General features: G+C 43.2%; 1 protein-coding gene across 1 annotated transcript in view; it reads left to right on the top strand.

Moving 5' to 3' along the window:
* The window catches only part of mcf2l2 (MCF.2 cell line derived transforming sequence-like 2), a 145,721-nt gene that overhangs the window by 116,448 nt on the left and 14,249 nt on the right, over window positions 1-15,024 (top strand). Inside the window, exons 26-29 of the mRNA XM_076079152.1 lie at window positions 5,423-5,459; window positions 5,572-5,669; window positions 8,687-8,782; window positions 13,228-13,317. Of these exons, the coding sequence (XP_075935267.1) occupies window positions 5,423-5,459; window positions 5,572-5,669; window positions 8,687-8,782; window positions 13,228-13,317 (321 nt within the window). The remainder of the gene's footprint in view (window positions 1-5,422; window positions 5,460-5,571; window positions 5,670-8,686; window positions 8,783-13,227; window positions 13,318-15,024) is intronic.

Below are 15,024 nucleotides of genomic sequence, written 5' to 3'. Positions count from 1 at the left end.
ACAATAATTGTTATTAATAGTTGTAGCCCCAGTGTAAGAATAACACATAAACACACAAATGTATAGATGCTCTAATATAACTGCAGACACACGCAGACACACACAGACACACACAGCGACACACACCTCTCTCTGTGTCTCTGTGCACTGGCCTCCGTCCCCTCTCTCTCCCAGTGTGTTCCTTCCTCTCTCTTCCTCTTTGTACCAGTAAGCATCACTCGTCCACAGTTCCACTCTGTGGTCCTGACTGACAGGAAAACCACCCTCTGTGAGCCGCACGCTTTACCCGTCTGACAACCCGCCTGTGTGGGAGTGTGTGTACCTGTCCCTGTGTGTGTGTGTGTGAGGGCAGACTAACTAATAATACAGCAGCCCTGTCATGAAGCCTGGAGAGCAGAGGCTGTAGGAGGCTCTGACGGTCCAGTGCAGCCAGCGAGCAGTGTGTGTGATTTACACCTCTGACTCCATGTGAGGAGGGTGGAGCAAAGACAGAGAGGGAGAATGAAATTGGTGTGGGAAAAGGAGAGGGTGGAGATTGAAAGTGATGGGGGAGAGAAGAGAAGAGAGAGGCAGAATGATGGGTAGAGAGAGACAAAGAGACAGACAGAGAGAGAGGAGAGATGTTCAGGGTGGAGATGGAGGCTGAGGGGCAGCACAGAGGGAAATAAGGAGGCTTGTGAGAGGAGGGAGGGCAGCATGTGAGGAGAAAGGAGGGTGGAGAGAGGGAGGACGAAGAGGAGCGCCGGTCATTTCAGCTCTGAGAGAACGAGAGAAAAGAGGAAGAGATGGATTATAATGTGAAATACATCTGTACAGATGGAATACTCATTGAAAACAAAAAACGGCTTTAAGGAAAATTCAAAGGAAAACCCAAAGTTGGGCGTTGACTCAAGGTCCATTCATTAGCTTTTTCTGGAGCTTTCAACCACACCTCAAGGTCTTCAGCATCTTTTTGGGGGGTTCAAATGACTGTGTCTGGGCTCAAGAATGAACATCCTGATCTCACTGACAACTGAGCAAACTGAAGAAGAGCATGAGATGTCGTTGGATAAAGCTTGTTAGTGAAAGCTCATCCTCGAACTATTTCCAAGGTCAAGAATGAATCGTACTTATACCTACAGAAGGTAACGCACTGTAATTCATAACCTTCTTGCTTGGAGAGGAGGTCTGGATGAATGGATGGGTCAAACAAACCCAGGAGGCTGCTGTTCATGTCCCGTGTGAAAATAAAAGTCAACATTGACTCATTTTACAATACTTTAGTTATGCAACTTATGTACTTAGGTGCATAATTCCAAATTCAGTACGTATCTATGATTGAGGGATTGCCGCACTCTTCTTCTTTTCGTGTCACTGAAGCGTGATGGTTATATGACAGTTTCCCATTTCTTTATACAGTCCTTTGCATTTTTATTGAACACTGCAAGGTCTTTTGAGTTGCAAGGGTTGGGTAGTAGAGGGCAGACAAGGCAATGCTCCATAGTATGGTCTGCTTCTCCACAGTCACAGGTAGTTGGGCCAGTCTTGTAGCCCCATCTGACCAGAGCAGCTTTTGATCGTCCCGTTCTCGTTCTGAGGCGGTTTAGTGTTTTACATTGAGCCCATGGTGCTTCTGGGCCAGGGGGAAGGTTTTCAGTGGGGGGTATTCCCATGACGGTTGGAGGAGGGTCATTCTCAAGCTCTTCCCTCCAGCCTGCGCACTCTGGAGAGCAGCCAACGGTGCTAATAGCAAGAACAATGCAAACAGCGGTAACGGTGCTGACAGAGCTACAGTAGACTGTATATACACTGTGTATAGCTATTGGTGGCACAATTAATGAATTTACTCATGTTAGAATAAGTGAGGGGGCGCTATATAGCGAGAAGACCTATAAAGAGACCTATAAAATATCAAATTTTTACGACTGAAAATGTTCGTCATTGAAAAATCATGTGTATTATAGCCTACTGTCCTTTCTATCACTAAACATCTTCAGAATAAAGAAAGATATACTACAGGTCAGATAGTTGGTCCTGTAGAGAGAGCTGTGGGGTCAGCGGGAGGCAGTCGTGTTGCCATGTATAGACATGCAGAACGTAACAGTGTGAGGGAAGTGGAAAACTGAAGAATGAACTGCATGATGAATACATGTTTATCATATTCACAGTAACAAGCCAACTCAATGCCAGGGGTTTGAAAAGAATGGACTGTTAGATGCAAGCCTGTGTCTGTAACTGCTCCTTACCGCTGCCCCTGCTATGCTTCTCCTCTCAGACTGTTGTTGGCTGCACGCGCCACAGTGTGACCAGCCGTTATGAATAAAACATGGACGGATCCATGATGAGAAAATATATCCATTTTGCTGAATACAATATTTGGAGCATGTGGAATGGCTCCATGCTGAGTCTGCATTTGTGCGACAGCTTCATTGGTCACTTGGAATGGGAGGCGACAGGCGGGATCATTCGCAGAGCTTGGTATCTCACTTATGTGAGCTATGCATTTGGCCGTGGCTGCGCCTCACCGTCTGCAGTTATTTTACTAGATCTTTCTCTGGAGGTTTCTTGTCGCTCATCAGTCCTGTGGCAGGCCGGATCTGTTAACGTTGCATTTATCAAGCCTCTTGTTTAGGTATGGGTTGATGTGCGAAGCTGTGTCCCCGGTGACTTCAGTGTTGCAATATTTTTTTCTGTCTTTTAGAAGCCGCTAAGTGATTTCTATCGGGGAAATAAACACAGCTTGGTTGACGCAGCAGTTTGGGCGATTTAATGCATCGAGATTACTCAGAAATGTTGGAATGGAAGGAGAGATGAAGCTTTTTGGTGTAAAAGATGTTGCTGCTCTGGAAGTCACAGCTGATCAAGAAAACAGTGCTACCCATCATTGTTTCTTCTCCTCTACGATTTATTATCTGGGACTGCGTAACAAGGACTCACCTTGCTACTAGTTCCTGTCCTGTATCAGGGCATAGAATAAACACAATTACGAGCATGGCTCAGTAGCCACCTCAAGGCCCCCCCCCCCCCCCCCCAAATCGAACAATACGTTTGAATAATACTAGTGCATCTGGAAAATGCAGAAGCTTAAATTGTGGGAAATATAATGTTTTCGGTGGACTGCGCTCACGTAACAGACAACGGGCTGTGACCTTTTGAACCTGGAACGATAACAAAAAACAGCTGAGTCACCGCACGTGTGTTCTGGGAGGCTAAGCTAAACTAGCTTAGCAGGAAACCAACAGCAGCACACACGCTACGAACTCTCCCCGCAGAGTTTAGCTGTTCCCTACTGATTCAAACAAGGCTAGAGCAATCGCCACACAATCCCCATTTCTCCTTGCTTTGTTAAACAAAACAAAACCCCAAACAGAGAATCAAATGTCCGAACCTAACACCGCGATGACGGGGTGCTTCGTCATTAACGGACAAGTCAGAATCAATGTAATTAACACAATGACAAGAACAAATTCACAAGAACCAGTCACATATATTTATATATATTTAACAAAGCATGACAAATCAATCCAGCAACACTGCAGCGCTAAAACAGTATTCCACCGCACACTAAAGAACACGAGCCATTCAAATATTATTCACATCAGAGGGAACAATATTAACCATATCATAAAAACAACACCATAGAAAATCTAACAGTAGTAACGCTACTGCAGATGTAAAAACACAGAAGCAGTTGACTTACCAAAGCTGCTGTTCACTTAAAGACAAAGTCCATCCTCCTTTCTTTGTTAACAAAGAGTTTAATGACGCGGTTGTACAGAACATCGGTGGGGTTCAGTTCCAGTCAGAGGTCCTCCTGTGAACGTGTTCGTTGAGTTGTAGATCCACTCAGGTCTCAGCAAAAGTTTTCAAAAGCACGTAGCTTGTCCTGTCGTGCTATGGTGTCGTGTAGCTGCCTTGGTTAGCATAGTGTAGCTCCAAACAGCTCCAAACACCAAGAGCTCAGTTGCAAATGAAACGCATTCTTAGCCATAAAATGTGCAACGCTTCTCCGCCGCTGTCAGCCAGAAATACCCTTGGTACAAATCCTTTTCCATGCTGGGTCAGGGCTGCTAGCTGTGTGGTTGACCGACCCTTTGATAAGATGTCCAGTTTTTCTGGAAATGTCCTTCTCCAGAAATCAGTTCCTCCTCTTTCAGCCATTGAGTGTTAAAAAAACACAGCGAGGTAAAAAAAAATCTGCTAAAAATGTCATAACTTCTCTTACATATGTTTCAACCTGAACTCTTACTAAACACTAAGATCTGCTAGCTAGCTTTCTCTTTGACAAAAGTCACGCTGGCCCACTGACCAATCACGGCGCACGTTAATGCAGACGTACTTAGGAGGCTACCTGAGTACCACTGGCACGTCAAAGAATACGCCCAACATGTCAAACTAAAGATCTGATTGGTTGAAGACTATGACAATCAACAATATCGTCCCCATTCACTTAGACTGCAAAGGCTCTCTAGCAGGCATCGGGCCTCTCTCCTTACATAGAGAAATAGGGGCTGAATCTGATTGGATAAAAGCTCTACTTAAAACAAGCTGTGCTGGAAGCAGAGCAACAGAGGAAGACAGGAGCTGTGCAATGAGAAAATAAGCTAATGGGAAAAATAATGATAATACATGTAGTGTATTTATGAAAAATTATTGAATTATAAAATTGCTATAACTTTGTGATTCTGTTTAGGCCAGCAGAGAAGGCTTAGCTGGCCCTGACGGCCCACCACTGGCTTCATCATTAGTGATGTTGTTCATCTACGTGACAGTTTATCACGTTTTCACTGAAGCGTAGAAAAAGCTCTCCAATCGCAAGATCCCAAGCCCAACAATGGAGTTTAACTTTGCATTATGCCTACTGCTGTTAATATATTGGAGGCCTTCCCGCTTTATCACCATAGACTGTGTATAAAAAGTGGACGTAGTCGTTGTGACTTCACCCATTGGTTTGTGGACTGCGGTTTTGAAGCCTTGAGTTCAGCATTTTTGCCGTCACCATCTTGTTTTTTTGTATCCAGCGAATGAAAGTGATCATATTTGAACTGCAGAGGAGTAACGCTGTGGTAGACCCGCCGTATACGACTCTGGTAGCGACCTGTCAATCACAAGGTAGCCCCGCCTCTAAAGCACACCCTGCTTTATGGTCTATTTGACTGTAAATGGGACTATAATTTACTAAATGAACATCATGCTGTATTGTTGGATGATGACTGGTCACTCTCATTAGGAGTTGATCTTTTGGGACACAGACACTGTCTGATCTCTCCCTAATCATTACCAAGTAGTCTGAGTTAATGTTTTGACCTTAATCATTGAGGCGGCAGACCAGAGAATGCTTCCATGAATGATTTCTGTAAAAGTCACAGGGATAATTGTCACTGAAGAAACAATGCAACGGTTTGATGAACAGTAAAACGTAATGTCTCTATTGTGTTCACAGAAGCCAGCCAGCTTAACATCTACGGGGCCCCCGTGAGGTCAGCAACCAAGTTCATCTCACAAACTGCAGCATGATATAATAAATCTTCTCAGCACAAAAAATCTAACATAAGAGTTAAAAAAACGGTCCCTGTGCTCCATGTACTGCAGGAATGTGCGTAAGATGGCGCTGAGACAGTCCGATTCATCGAGTCCAGAGTCTGGCTTCAGGAGAACCAACCCCAGCCCCAATATGAGGCAGAAGAGAGGTGAGAGGTCCCTTTAGAACAGACTCCAACCAAAAGAACTCTTTATAAATGTTTCTTTGTTATTTCCCATTACTTTGTAGAGGAACAGTTATAAACTGTAGATGGGAAATGAAGTGTGATCCCTTTAGGCTGCAGATTGTAGAGTGTTCTGTTGCAACATAGTGTAGAAAGAAATAAAAGGTCTGTTTCTGTCCAAGCAGCACTGGAACATCGTTCATTAGTCCAGACTGAATAATTAACAGATATAAAAACAAAGTAACCACCGTAATATTTTCACTGTTTACTAACCCTGTTTTCCAGCGTGCTTGTGGCACTGGACGTGACATACCAGAAAAAAAAAGGCGTACTGGTCTACTGCCAATGGGAAAGGAGTCTGTCGCTTATTTATAGCCAGTTTTCCCATGTTTACAAAAAACTGTGTATACGTACTAATTTTGGTGGCAAAAGGGAATTCGTTTTTCTGTTTTCTTTGTGTATTTTTTCTCCACTCCAGCCCCGCTCTTACTCAGAATTGGCTTTGAACACACCACACACACACACACACACACACACACACACACACACACACACACACACACACACACACACACACACACACACACACACACACACACACACACACACACACACACACACACACACACACACACACACACACACACTACTGCTCGTCTGAAGGTAAAGGTTAGGGACAGTTGACAGCAGCTGTTGTTTTTGGTCTCACCCCTCAAATGGGTGCCTGGCCACTATTACAAAAGCAACTGTCCCAACCCAAACCTGTCTGCTCACATCCATTCACACCTTTTCTCTCTCTCTCTCTATCTCTCTCTCTTACCCACTGCTTTGTCTTCTCTTTTTTAACATTCCTCCTCTACCCTCTGCTGTTTTTTCTCCACACCATCTCCTCTCCTTCCCTTGCTCCATTCTGCCTCTTCCCTCCCCTCCCTGCATCTTATTTCTCTTCTTAGACCGTTTGTTTGTATTGATGATGCATTTAAGCAAATGAAGGAAAGATAATTCTGTATTACAACAGATGATAATAAAGCCTAGTCTTTGGTGCTTAGACTCTAAGGGCAGATTTGTAATTGAGGGCCGTCTGCCCTGAGGAGCAGCAAGATAAATCCCCCAATGGAGTCCAGACGGGTGGTGGTGGCTGATGATTCTGCTCAGGCTGATGAGACTGATGAAGCTGATGAGACTCATGAGGCTGATGAAGCTCATTAAGCTGTTGAGGCTTATGAAGGGCATGAGGCTGATGAAGCTGATGAGGTTGATGAAGCTGATGAGGTTGATGAAGCTGATGAGGCTGATGATTCTGCTCAGGCTGATGAAGCTGATGAGGCTGATGAGGTTGATGAAGCTGATGATTCTGCTCAGGCTGATGAAGCTGATGAGGCTGATGAGGTTGATGAAGCTGATGATTCTGCTCAGGCTGATGAGGCTGATGAGGTTGATGAGACTGATAAATCTGCGACGACTGGGCGGTGATGGAGAGGTGGAGGGGCGTGAAGACACAGAGACAAAAAGAGACAGCAGTAAGAAGATAACTCCCACTAGAGCTGCAATACACACACACACACACGCTGAGCAGACAGGAACACTTTTCACTGACATCTCAGCGCTGGTTAGCTGCTTCCCTCTGATGATTAACACACACAAACAAACACACATGAGTCCTCGATGTGTCAGTATTTGTCAGAATGTCCAGGAGGTGTCGGCTTGTCAGTGTGTCGAGATATATGACGCTGTGTGTTTGTGCAGAAGGTTTTAGTGTTTCCAGTGCAGTGAAAGAGCAGGGATTTGAGCCATCGTTCACACCTGATATTAAACTGTGATCTGCATCTAGATATTCTATAACAAATGATGCCATTATAGTCTGTCTCAAACTGGTGATGTTTCAACCACAGACTGTATATAAGAAGTGGACGTAGTCCCCGTGACGTCACCCATTGGTTTGTTGACTGCGGTTTTGAAGCCAAAGAGTTTGGCATTGTGGCCGTTGCCATCTTGCTTTTTTGGAGCCAGAAGTGACCATATTTGGGCGAGAGGTCTGTGCTGCAGAAGAGCAAGGCTCGGTGTGGCCAGGAACCGTTAGCATAGCACCCACAGCACCATCCCGTCACTCAAAGCGGCCACGCCCTTATTTATCATTTTAACTGGTGATTTATATGAAAATTCGGGGGGGGGATAGCTCTATAGACCGAACCCCTTTTTTGTACCAGGCTGTAAACATGTTTATTTCTGCTGTAAGGTTGGGAATTTTAACAGGGAGGTCTATGGAGATTGACTAGCTCTTGGAGCCACACTCAAGGTTCCATTTGAAGAACTGCATTTTTTACCAATACAGTAAATGTCTTTTCATTCATTTCCCAGCCCCAGAGGTTGCCACTTGGTTTCAACCAGTGGTGTATCTGTCATTCAGAGCAGGGGTTTTCAAAGTCTGACACTGTGCCATCAGGTTACTTTTTTAGCTTCTATATATTTACCATTTGGCAATTTAGCACCGTAATAACCAAACTATCGAAGCATACATGGACTATACAGCCTCTGGTTAGTGTCACAGTGAACACACAGATGGCTAACATAAACTATAGGCCGACGCCACCTTTTTTTTCTATATTTTGTATATTTATCAATTTAGATAGATTTTATCTCTGCATCTCATATAACATGACACATTGAATCTTCTAATGGGGGTTTTAAGCTTTAGTGAATCATTAAGGAACAGAAACAGCCACTTAGAAAAATCAGTGTAATGAACTTGTTCGTCATGTCGGCTAGCAGGACATTTCATTCAGCCACAAGTTATCACTGATGCACTCAGCAGTTTGGCACATTTTGTGAAAATGAAAGAAAAGTGACAAAATAACTACCAAACATACAAACTATTGGGTAGCGAGAAAGAAAAGTGCTGAAACCCATGTATCATATGGGCACCAATATGGAACATTTCACAAGGCCTTCTCTCCTTCTTCCCCTCTGTACTAAACCTTGCTCTCTCTCGCTTTCCCACTCAGTCGATGCTTCAGCCGGCCAATCAGGCCACTCGGCTGCTAATGCTAGGAAACGCTTCACCTTGCAGGGGCTTTCCAACAGGAGGTCTCTTCCAGCAGGTAACGGCCCTATGCAAGCGCTCACTTATGTGATCATCACCGTCACTGGCATCTCCGTCAACATCGTCTGTTCTTTGTCGCCTTCATGTCATCATCGTGATAACAGTCATCATCTTGCACTTCCGCAGCATCTACCTTGCCTCTGTCCTTTCTTCAGTCTCTACTCTCCAGTCACAGAACTGCTCTTGTCCTCGTCTTTCTCCTCCTCAAATGTTGTATAGATTTCTGTGCCAGTGGGTATCTCGTAGTCTTCTCTCTGTGCGACCCACCGCTCGCAGCGTGTCAGCATAATGAAGGCCACATCTCCCTCCACTCTTTCTCTGCTTTCATCTGCTCACGTCAGTAACCTCTGCATCTTCCCCGCGCTCAAACAAGGAAGCTGTGATTCAGGAAAGAGAGGGACGGAGAGCTGTTGAAGAGACAGCATATGAAGACAGGGAGACAGCAGGAGATAGACAGAATGATAGAAAGAGAGAGTCTGCCGGAGTCCTGGCACTGGTGACACCACGGCAAAGCTTAATTCTGCGATGCAGCACTGCGCTAAATGTCACCCTCTAATATTCAAGCCCCTTTTGACATTTGGAGATGTATTAACATTTTTGGAGGCCATGATTCCAAGTTTGGCTTTGGTCAAATGGTAAATTTTATTTAGCTTCAATGCAGAGAAAACCAGGACTGTATTGGAATCAGGCTTATATTAGAGACATTATTTCCTGTGTTAAGAATATATTTGATCGTAATTTTTGTTACACAGACGGTTCTGTGTAACAAAACATCTGGCGTGTTGGGTTAGTATATTGGTGAAAATGACTGTTGTTGTACAGGTGGAATAAGTAAATGTAAAGGAGGAAGACTATATGGCCAAAGGTATGTGGATATCCCTACATTTTCACAACTTTGGTAGGAAGATCTTCATTGGCCTGCACAGAGCCCTGAACCAGATCGTATCCCCCCACATCAGGGATGGACCTCAGTAATGCACTTGTGGCAGAATGGGAGCAAATCCCTGAAGCCATGTCCAACATCTGGTGGAAAGCTTAACACTAGAAGAGTGGAGGCTGTTATAGAAGAAGACTATTGTGGGCGACTGTGGCTAAGTGGAGAGCAGGGCTGCCTTCAATCAGAGGATCGGTGGTTCGGTCCCCGGCTCCGCTAGTTGCATGTCGATGTGTCCTTGAGCAAGACACTTAACCCCAAAATTGCTCCCGTAGCTGTGCCTACAGTGTATGTGATAGAATCTGAATTGTAAGTCGCTTTGGATAAAAGCGTCTGCTAAATTAATGTAATGTCCGTGGTTTTGAAAGATATTTCAAATTCATGCCATCCTAGCAATTTGTAATACCAGCCTCCTCTTTATCTTCTAGAAAAGCAGAAGTTTCCTTTTGCTTCTTGTAGAATGAATTCATTGTACTTGCATCTATTGGTCTATCGCAGTCAATGACCAGAACATACAGAACTTAGGCATTGCTCATTACTTTAACTGAATTCTAGCCCTCAACACTAACAATCAATCATCTCATCTCTATTATAATGACTGGATATATATTTAGTCCTCATGAAGTAAGTACTCTGAGCTACACAGCCCTGAGCACTGCCCTTAGTGCTGAATGGGCTGTTTGCACTAGGAGATGGAAATCAATGCAGAGTCGTTGGCAGGTGAATAGACTCACCATTAACATGAGTGCTCCCTGAGATAAGCCCAACGTGTTAGATCTCTGAAGAAAGGAGTGGAATCAAGGGCCACTCTGTCTGCTCCGTCCTGTGAATTGCGAGCACTCTGACATTCTGACTCTGGAGTTAGAGATAGGTTCAACCTGCAGGTTTTAACCCCAGTCATTTACATTGATGTCAATAGGTGGCTAGTCAATTGATGTAAAACATCCTTAGAAATAAGTGAAAGCTGCTCCACTATAATGCTGCAGGGCTGTTGGTTCGGGTACAATTGAACGTCCATGCAGAAGAGGTAGAGTGGTAAAGTCTCATTATGTGAATTGTCATCTGCTTGATTTTGTCTAGTTCTAATCTACTAATTGTGGGAGCCCTGAGAGTCGAGTAAGAAACAAACATTCTCTTGATCGGTTTTCTAGGTCTGGTCTGGTGTTTATTACCAGACCAGACCTGACCGTTGGACCCGAGAGCCCCCCACGGGGGGCTGTTTTAGAGTGTGCAGCATTCAGCGTGTTGTAGAAAGCATTTTTCATAAAGAAATATGATTATTGCTCCAGATTAATTAACGGGAAAAGTCTGAGCAACATCATCATACCAGCCATTGTAAACACTGCAAACACAGTTATACATGAACTAAGATCATATCTGGAAGATATCTAGAAGATTTGCCACAATTTTGGCCAAAAAATCGACGACTTATGCTCACTCTATGGCTCTCTCATCACGGAGCAGGAAATCCACATGGCGGATGAACACATGCAGGAGGGGCACGATTCGACCCGGAAACGCACAGCGGCGTCCAAATTACTCTCTTTCAAACCGTTCAAAAGTTATGGGTATGCATGCCAACATCAGCCGCAGGTCACGAGAAAAAAAATTGGGTAAAAAAACTTACGTTTTGACGGTTTTGGCGATGAAAAACGGATTTATTCCAGCGGATTTCTGCACAGCTCTGCCCGCCATGTTCTGCTGCATGTATGTGAGTGAGATCAATGCGCTGGCGGAATGAATGACAAAATGGCAGACGATTCTGTGGGGTGGAGCAATCCATGTAGAGAGGGGGGTTCGCCCAGCATTTTCCGATTTTTAGTCAGCAAACAGACCCGGATACGATCAAACACCCCTGCATGGCTCCCGTTGGACTATCCCGCATCTAAAAATGTCTCACACGAGTAAATCAGCCTTACCAGGGTCACATAACACACGTTATGAGCCATTTATTGTTATGAATGACAGATATGACACATCATAACTGCTCAAAATTATTCAAAATGGTGTCAAACTGATTTATTAGGATTATTGAACACTCTTAGTGATAAGAAAAGTGAATATATAGTTAATATGTAGTTATATAGTATATAAAATGAGTATACAGCAATGCAACAGCTGGTTCCGAAAATCAAAATTTTGATTTTTATGACCATGTATGCTGGCCTGCTTCACTCAATCAAAGTAAAATATGTTGTGGGGACATGTAACACGTGTTGTTCTATGACTGTGGTGTGATTTTAGGCTTACAGCTGCATTATTTAAATAAAAAAATGTTCAATACAAGTGCTTTTTTCCAGGCGAATCTAGAAATTTTTCAATTTGAGCTGTGCCATAAGTGTATCAGTTATTAACCAGTAACATATACACAATATTTACACAATTCAACACATCTCACAAGTGTTACCAGTATTCTAGCATCAAAATTATTAAAATAGACCTTGTAGTTAGAGCTCAGGACTCTTTTGCGTATGGCTATGCAATTTCCGAGCAGAGGCCTAAAACTAGGGCTAGGGTCCAACAGGTTTTAAGAACAGGTGGAAGAAAGGTTTGCCTGGATCATCATGGTTTCTGTTTCTGTGAAAACAGGTGGAAACTAAGTTTAATAAGCATTTTGTTTGTTGGCTGTGGTAATACTCATTTCGGCCACAAAAGGGTGAAGTGCACCACTACCCCACATTCTTCTTCCTCGTGAGTTTTAATTGACATAACTTGCTAACAAACAAAATATGTAGCTGGTGTTTAGAGTGCTCTTAATCCTCTTTAGAAGGGGTAGGCGTACACTTCAGCCTCTTATGATGGAAATGAGTACGACAGCAACAAAAACTTAAACTATTGGAAAAAATTCCAATAGAAACAATGTCCAATGAAAACTGTTCAGTGTGTTCTGTGTACAAAGATTCATTTAAATAATGTGTGTAGAGGAACAAAACATTCAATTCAATGAAGAAATAAGAAACATCACATAAGTTATCACTTCAAGCAGAATCAACTATCTACCAGTTAATCCTCCTCTGAAACACTTTGACCCAAAACTCCACTCAAGGCTTTACTTACTAGCTTTATATGGGGCTTTCAATTGCATCTCATCCACACAGGCTGGATGGAGTTTGCATTGGATTTATAATACAATCGTCCTTCCCTATACGACCACTTGTTATCACGTGACCAAAGTTTCATACTTAGTTGTCATGGAGATGTGACCTCGGCAGACTCCATCCAGGAAGACCTTGATGAGGTTGAAAGTAGGAAGTCGAACTTGAGATATTTCCTGCTTCTTCTTTTCATTTGCTTGTTGTTTCATGGATTTCACTTGTCTCTTTTGAAGTCATTTGTATTGTTTGATAAATGTCCGTTGGTATTATTCTTTATTATTTAGGTGAAAAGCTGCTCTCCCCTTGTTTTTTCTTCCATTTCTAATCGTCTCTCTGACCCTCCTCCTCGGCTTCATCTATTTCTCTCTTCCTGTCTCCACGGCTCCTCCTCCCTCCCGTCCTCTCCGGCTGTAGAGCCTGCTACTCAGGAGGCAGTGGTCACCCGCCGCTTCTCTCTCGCCTCCTCTTCTTCCTCCTCTTCCTTCGCCACACGACGCACAAAAGGTATCTGACAAAGTGTTCCGGCCTCCACGTTTTGTTATTTCTGTATTTACACTCTTAAGCACTTCACGTTCACTAAACACACAGCAGACCAATGAATGTACACAAAGTGCAGCTCAAACAGGTAGAAAACTGTTTATCACACTGCATTGCTAGATTATTAGTAGTTATTTCGGTCATGCAGTATTGAATGAACTTAAGATAATTTAATGCAAAGAAAAGGCCAGCATGAAGAAAAATATCTTCGGCTGATACCTTAAAGGACAACTGGAATTTCTTCTGAATTCACGTGAATCTGCTACATCGTACACATGAATCTGCTACATCGTACACATGAATCTGCTACATCGTACACATGAATCTGCTACATCGTACACATGAATCTGCTACATCGTACACATGAATCTGCTACATCGTACACATGAATCTGCTCCATCATACACATGAATCTGCTCCATCATACACATGAATCTGCTCCATCGTACATGTGAATCTGCTCCATCATACACGTGAATCTGCTACATCGTACACGTGAATCTGCTACATCGTACACCTGAATCTGCTACATCGTACACATGAATCTGCTACATCGTACACATGAATCTACTACATCGTACACATGAATCTACTACATCGTACACATGAATCTGCTCCATCATACACATAAATCTGCTACATCGTATACGTGAATCTGCTACATCATATACGTGAATCTGCTACATCGTATACGTGAATCTGCTACATCATATACGTGAATCTGCTACATCGTACACGTGAATCTGCTACATCATACACATGAATCTACTACATCATACACATGAATCTGCTACATCATACACATAAATCTGCTACATCATACACATGAATCTGCTATATCATACACATAAATCTGCTACATCATACACATAAATCTGCTACATCATATACACGAATCTGCTCCATCATACACATAAATCTGCTACATCATACACGTGAATCTGCACCATCATACACATGAATCTGCTCCATCATACACATAAATCTGCTACATCATACACATAAGTCTGCTACATCATACATGTGAATCTGCTCCATCATACACGTGAATCTGCTCCATCATACACGTGAATCTGCTACATCATACACATGAATCTGCTCCATCATACACATAAATCTGCTACATCATACACATGAATGTGCTACATCATACACATGAATCTGCTCCATCATACACGTGAATCTGCTCCATCATACACGTGAATCTGCTCCATCATACACATGAATCTGCTCCATCATACACATGAATGTGCTACATCATACACATGAATGTGCTACATCATACACGTGAATCTGCTACATCATACACGTGAATCTGCTCCATCATACACGTGAATCTGCTACATCATACACATGAATCTGCTCCATCATACACGTGAATCTGCTACATCATACACATGAATCTGCTACATCATACACATGAATCTGCACCATCATACACGTGAATCTGCTACATCGTACACATGAATCTGCTACATCGTACACATGAATCTACTACATCATACACATGAATCTGCTACATCGTACACATGAATCTGCTACATCGTACACATGAATCTGCTACATCGTACACATGAATCTACTACATCATACACATGAATCTGCTACATCATACACATGAACATACAGCCAATCAAAGATGAGAGAACAGTGTTTAGGTAGGTTTACCTTTTC

The sequence above is a fragment of the Anarhichas minor genome, unplaced genomic scaffold, assembly GCF_050575085.1.
Source record: "Anarhichas minor isolate MPS153535 unplaced genomic scaffold, ASM5057508v1 ptg000071l, whole genome shotgun sequence".
Taxonomy (NCBI): Eukaryota; Metazoa; Chordata; class Actinopteri; order Perciformes; family Anarhichadidae; genus Anarhichas; species Anarhichas minor.
This window is presented reverse-complemented; position numbering and strand designations above follow the sequence as displayed.